The 7120-nt window shown below is 44.5% G+C and overlaps 1 protein-coding gene across 1 annotated transcript; it reads left to right on the top strand.

Annotated features, from left to right (window-relative positions):
- The first annotated feature begins 893 nt into the window (after window positions 1-893).
- On the top strand, window positions 894-1889 carry LOC138888288 (uncharacterized). Its single transcript, XM_070170128.1, has one exon. It carries the CDS (start codon window positions 894-896, stop codon window positions 1887-1889), a length of 996 nt encoding a protein of 331 aa, XP_070026229.1.
- The last annotated feature ends 5231 nt before the right edge of the window (window positions 1890-7120 follow it).

Genomic DNA, 7120 nt, shown 5'->3' with positions numbered 1-7120 from the left:
AAAAAAAGAAAAAAAAGAGCGAAGAAAAAAAGAAGAAAAAGGGTTGTTTTTTAGTTCGAAAAATAGGCTGTTATATTGTTTGTTAAAAAAAAAAAGATATTTTTTGGAAAATAGGTTGTCTGTTGAAAAAAAAAGAAAAAAAGGGGTCTTGTTTTAAAAGTAATGTTTTTTTTTTATATATTTTTGCTTATGAAATGTCAAAAATGAAAATGAAAAAGAGTCCTATTTTAAAATAGTGCGGTTAATTCGCCCGAACTACGCTGGTTTGATTCTCACCGGATGTGAGATACGTAGGCAAACCTCATCGGGTCCAACCCCACCTTTTGCTAAAATAGCCATAAACAAATAAATAATAATAAAAAATATGTCAAAATTTTAATTCTGTCATAAAGAAGTCGGGTGACGCTGTTTTGTCAAAACATAGCCGAATGTTCCCGAAAGGGACGCCGGAAGGCTGACTTTGCATAAACAGCCACCTTTGGGTCATTTTTTTTTAAGATTTGGTCCAGTTGACCCACACAGCCTTAAAAATCTTCGTCCCCGAGACGTTGAAAGGCCGTGTTTGCAATATTGAGTTTTCTAATTTGAAAAACGATAAAAAGAGTCATAAATAAGTCAGGTGATGTTGTTATGTCATAAATAGCCGAATGTTCCCGAAAGGAACGCCGGAAGGCTGACTTTGCATAAACAGCCACTTTTGGGTCATGTTTAGGATTTTTGGTCTAGTTGACCCACACAGCCTTAAAAATCTTCGCTTCCAAAGTGCTGAAAGGCCGCGTTTGAAAATCAAGTTTTTTACTTTTTCCAATTTGAAAACACACAAAACAACATATAAATAGTTTTATTTTTGAGTCGAATAAAAGTTTTTTTTTCTTTCTTAATCACCTTAATAAATGTGCAGGATGAGCACAAATCAAATCGAACCGTTCTCAGTCTTTAGCAAGGTCCCTCTGCAGCTCCACATGTGGTGGAATGATTTGGGAAATGATAGTAAGAAAATAGTGGAAAGAATTTTAGGAGGCCTCGTCAGTCTGTTAGATATCAAGCCAAGGACGGACGTCATTGAAGCTTTAATACCATTCTGGGATCCAACCCGTAATGTATTCCGCTTTGCAGACTTTGAGCTTACACCTACATTAGAGGAGATTGCGGGTTATGCAGGTTTGGATGGAAAATTGAGGGGGCAATATTTGCTTTCTCCTAGACCAGTGTCTCCACATGGGTTTTTGAATTTGCTACACATTAGTCGGAAGGTGCAAGATGACGATTTGTCGAAAGGTTATTGTGCTCTTCAATTCTTATATCAGCGGTATGGTACTCCTCAGGGTTTCGAAGAACCGAACCTCGGACTAACTCATGGTGGGGACAGAAACAAGTGGGAGGCAAGACGTACTTTGGCATTCATAACAGCCTTCTTAGGAATCATGGTTTGTCCCCGCAAAGATAAGAAAATAGAGATAGGCCTTGTAGGGATGGCTGATGTTGCAATCAAAAAAATTAACAGTACTGTGGTCCCTTTGGTTTTGATCGAAATCTACCGAGCCTTGACTATATGCCGAGAGGGAGGCAATTTCTTCCAGGGATGCAATTTGTTACTCCAGCTGTGGATGCAAGAGCACCTCTGTCACCGAGCAAGATACATGAATCACGGGTTGACCGGAAAAAACTGTATCAGTGGTTGTGAGAAACGGATGATAGGCGTTGTATTCCCCGAAGGTGTCGAAGCATGGCTTGCACGATTAAGTTCAATGACGGCCGACCAAATTGAATGGGCATTTGGGTGGTTGCCTGATACTGAGGTGATATACATGTCGGGTGAGGAATGTCACATTCTTTTGATAGAAGTGCGTAGTATCCAACCATATGCTCCTCATCGGGTATTGCGCTAGCTAGGAAGATTTCAGGTAATTCCCACTGATGAATATCTAAGCAAGCACGCCATTGAATTAAGCCCAGGAGTCGTATTCCTCAAAGAAAAAATTAGAAAGTTGTGGCACGAATATAGATTCCTGGAGCCCAAGACTATGGATCGAGAATTGGCTAAGGGTGAGGTAGACTTAAAATACAATGCTTGGTTCGGTAAAAGGTTCCAGATTCATCCGAGACCTGCTGAAAGAGCTCATGTACAACAATTTACGGATGATTCGCAAGAGCAGTGGGGTTGGTTGGCAAGAGAAGAAGGTTACCGGGTTGAAATCGGGAAGCTGAAGCAACAAGTTGAAAGGCTTATATTTGAGAACCGCGTGCAAGTCGCCTCGGAACAGGGTGAAAAGAATAAATTAACCAAAGAAAACCAGGCACTAAAATCCCAAATTCGCCAAGTCAGTAAGAGTAACAACGACCGACAGAAACATCGCTCTGATGAAAGGTTGATAACAGAGCTGAGAAATCAAGTCGGCAAAAGCCGAGAGGACTTGAAGAGATCCAAGGCTTGCATAGAAAGAATGCGGGTCAGGTGGGAAAAAGGGACAATGGCACGGAGGAAGCATCTACAACAAGTCATATGGGATTCTGAAATAAGCATGGGACTTTTAAGAGAGACAAACTCCACTCTTCAGGAGCAGGTCTTTAAACAAGCCCGAGATGCCCGGGCAGACAGAAGGCGATGTTATGATTTGATGGCCATAATGGAAAACGAATGGAGAGGTTTCAGGATCGACTCACTGACAATGCTCAAATGCTGGGGCTAAAGAACCGGCAAATAGAACAACTGTTCAGGGAAAGGGATAACATCCGGGGAAGGATTGATGATATTGGGCACTACATCTACATGAGATGCCTAACATGTGAGCAAATACCTCGTGATACCCTTCTTGCCTCTATCATGGGCTACGTCCACCGGATCATGAATGAGTTGAAGAGCTTGCAGAGGGGTCTTATACCAAAACCCGCGAAAAGGCCGAATGATGCCTCACGAGTACCTAAATTGAAATCTTTAATGTGTCCCTAGTTCAAGTTTGCACTTGTTTGTTTTTCAGAGTCTGTTGTTTACCACTATGTTCTCTTCAAACATTGTTAATAATGTAGAGTCTGTATTTCATTTGTTTTCTTTCAAATCACAGTTTGTAATAACATATTTGAGTAATAGAAAATTGGGTATTTATCTTACGGATGCATGAACTACGCCTGGTCTGATTCGTGCGGGGTCACGATACGTAGGCAATCTATATAGGATTTGACTTTAATTTAAAAAAAAAAAAAAGAGAATAAGAAAAGGAAGGTCCCTGAAACATTCGAAAGAGGCACCAAATAAAATAAGCCGGAATGATGCATGCGGTCAGAGCAAAAGCATGTTAGAAATGGTTAACTGCCTAAGAACATTGCATCCCCCAACGTGCAATTACAATATCTGTTAAGACTCTAACACTAACAAGTTTGTTGTTTTTCCAATCAATACCAGTTAGTTTTTTAGAGCGTACTGGCACCGTACCATTATCAAACAAGATCGAAAGGTCCTATACTAGAAAGCATGACTGGGTCAGACAACAGCGTTGAGTCAGAAAAGACAGCCAATCAGATGCTGAAGGAAGCCCTGGAGAAAATGGAAAAAATGAGGCTGGAAATGAATGAGATGCAGATAGCCTTAGCTAGAGCCCAGAAGGGGCAAGAACTACCCGTTACTCCTACCCTCCAACCAATACACACGCCGGAATACCCCTCCACCGGCCCTTCAACGAGTTTCCCAAGCCATCACTACTATCAGGGAAGAGAGGCCTATGATCCCAAAGCTCCACCACCCAGTCAAAACCCTCCTCCACCAAATGTTCCCGTCTTTCTGGCACCTCCCCCAGCCCCATTGCACAGATCATCCAGTGAGCCACTGTTTCAGGCTCACGACACACAATATTACCCCCATGAACTCACATTCAAAGCACCTGAGCCGCATACCTATAATCCCCACTTTGAGGTCCCGGCGGAGATTGAAAAGCTGACTAAGATCCCAGAGCAGGACGAAGTGATGCGGAAATTTAAAAGCCTGGAGCAGTCCTTCAGGAACATACACGGGTTAGGCAACCAGGTCAGCGTGGCCTACAAGGATCTATGCCCTTTCCCTGACGTTCAATTACCAGCAGGGTTCAAGATGCCCAAATTCGATTTGTACGAAGGGCATGGCGATCCTATGGCACATCTACGGGGCTTTTGTAGCAAAATGAGGGGAGCAGGGGGAAAAGATGAGCTATTGATAGCTTACTTTGGCCAGAGTTTGAGCGGGTCGACACTGGAGTGGTATACAAGACAAGACCCGAGCAGGTGCTACACCTGGGATGACTTGGCACAGGCTTTTGCAGGACACTTCTAATACAACCTTGAGATAGTCACAGACCGTCTCACATTGCTGAAGCTTAAGAAGAAACCCGGAGAGAGCTTTCGGGAATTTGGGTTCCGATGGAGAGAACAGGCAGCCAGAGTTGATCCCCCAATGAGAGAGGGAGAAATGGTGGATTACTTTATACAAACTCTCGAGCCAACTTACTTCGGTCACTTGGTGACGTCAGTTGGCAAATCATTCAATAAAGTGGCGAAAATGGGAGGAATGATAGAAGAGGGACTTAAGTTCAATAAGATCCTGAGTTACTCAGCAATCAAGGCAACGACTCAGGCCATTCAGAGCGGCGCGGGAGGTGCGCTCGGAAAGAAAAGGACAGAGGAGGTCACGACAATAGAGGTCGGCAATTGGTCCAGATCTAGAGGTCCTTCCCCTCATTACCAACCCATACCCCATCATATAAACTACCCACACACTCCAAATTACCCTCCACAACCCTACTACCCACCACAAGAACAACATTTCACCGTCCATCAAGCACAGACATACACCCAACCTCCGGTTCGCCCACAATGGCGCGTGCCAGCTCCCCACAATACATACCCACCTCCACATAATACCTACCCACCACCACAAAACACTTATCCACCGCCAAGAGCCTACAGGAACCCTCCAGGGATGGGTTTCAAGAGAAAACCGGCTTCCAGAAATGAAAGACTGCAGAGGCAAAGAACCTTTACTGAGTTGGGAGAAACTTATACTGCCTTGTTCCACAAATTGAGGCAGTTGGGTTTATTAAATCCTGTTTAGCCTAGATTGCCAAATCCCTTACCCTAAAATTTGGACCGATCGATAAGCTGTGAGTACTGCTCAGGGATGCTGGGGCATGATATTGAAAAATATTGGAGATTGAGGCATGCAATACAAGATCTCATTGATGCCAACAAGATCGAGGTCCAGACGCCGGAGGCACCTAACATCAACCAAAACCCATTGCCAACACACCACGAGGCTCACATGATCGAGTTGTTGTATGAGGGAGGAGAGCCGAGGAAGCCCTCACAAACAGTGATGATGATCCAGGCCGCTCCGAAAGAAGAATCGACCGGTGGAAGACCAGGGGTACATTTGAAAGGGGAAGGTGTCAAGCCAGTGGTGATATTGGGAAAGAGTTCGTCCACTGCAACAAAGAAACCGGAGCCAGCCAAATTGGTAATATCAGGGACGCCACCCACACCCGCAGTTGTGTTGAAAGGGGTGTGCAGGGAACTGGTCACCATAAAGCCGGTAGTCCAATTGCCCATGATTGATAGCAAGGCCGTGCCTTGGAAGTATGAGAAGGCAATGGTGATGTACAGGGGAAAACCAGTGGAGGAGGATAGTTGTGAGGCGCAGGGACTAACTCGATCAGGACGGTGTTTTGCTCCGTGGAGTTGAGAAGACCCAACCCAGCTACAACAAAGAAACCTGTGTCAGAAGAAGAAGCTGAGGAGTTCTTGAAGAAGATGAAAGTGCAGGATTACTCCGTGGTCGAACAGTTGAAGAAAACACCGGCACAGATCTCGCTGTTATCATTACTGATCCATTCAGATGAACATCGTCGGGCCCTGATGAAGATACTGAATGAAGCTCATGTGCCCAACGAGATTTCTGTAAATCACCTGGAAACGATTGCCAACAAAATTTTCGAGGTGAATAGGGTAACATTCTCAGATGATGATCTGCCAGTGGAGGGCACGGAGCATAATAAAGCTCTCTACCTAACTGTCAAATGTGAAGATTCGGTAGTTACTCGGGCATTGGTGGATAACGGCTTAAGTGCCAATATTTGTCCATTATCCATCCTGAACCAGTTAAAGATCGACCATGGAAGAATCCACAAGAATAGCATTTGCGTCCGAGGATTTGGAACAGCCACCGTGGGGGATATTGTACTTGAATTGACCATCGGTCCAGTCCAGTTTACCATGGAGTTCCAGGTATTAGATGTCGCAATATCTTATAACCTTCTATTGGGGCGACCGTGGATCCACGCAGCTAAAGCAATACCTTCCACCCTGCATCAGATGGTCAAGTTCGAGTGGGATAGACAAGAGGTCGTACTGCACGGCGAGGACACTGTGTGCACCATGGGAAGCGCCATTGTTCCCTTCATAGAGACCAATGATGACAAAGGTCCCTGGGTTTACCAGGTTTTCGATGCAGTGTTGGCAAACAAGATTTCCGAGGGTGAGATCATTCAGCACCCTAGGGTAGCTTCCGCAACGGTCATGATGGTTTCGGAAATGTTGGGTAATGGGTTTGTGCCGGGAAAAGGCCTGGGGGTTGAGCTTCAGGGGATTGTCCAACCTGTTTCCTTGCCCAAGAATTTGGAGACTTTTGGATTGGGGTTCAAACCGACTGCGGTAGATGTAAAGCGAGCGCGGAAAATGAAGAAGAAAGTTTGGTTTCTTCCCAAACTTGTGCCACGTCTCTCAAGATCTTTTGTTAGAGCAAATGCCAAGGGGTCATCGGTCCCAAAAATTCTCGGACCATTGATTGGGATGGACGGGGATTTGAATCAGAGTTTCGAGAGGCTATTCGCTGATGTCAATATGGTAGAAGTTGGAGAGAGTTCCAGTGGAGCAGACATACAGTTTGTGGGGCCTGAGGCCAAAACCAACAATTGGACAGTTACTCCTCTTCCTATCCGGGGGAGTCCTGGTAGTAGGCTTTGATTTTTGCTTTCTTGTTTCGGATTATTCCAGGGTGTAATCCAAATTTCATTTTTATTTTTTGTAATAGTGTGAACCCTGTTATCCCAAATTTTAATAAAATTCTCTTCTTTTGCCTCATTTTGATTTCTGTTTTGTT

This window comes from Nicotiana sylvestris, chromosome 3, assembly GCF_000393655.2.
Source record: "Nicotiana sylvestris chromosome 3, ASM39365v2, whole genome shotgun sequence".
Classification (NCBI taxonomy): domain Eukaryota; kingdom Viridiplantae; phylum Streptophyta; class Magnoliopsida; order Solanales; family Solanaceae; genus Nicotiana; species Nicotiana sylvestris.
Note: the sequence above shows the minus strand (reverse complement) of the source record. Positions and strands in the feature narration are given on the sequence as shown.

Excerpts from the sequence above, each read along its gene's own strand:
- LOC138888288 (XM_070170128.1), top strand. The coding sequence starts at position 894 with ATGTGCAGGATGAGCACAAATCAAATCGAACCGTTCTCAGTCTTTAGC.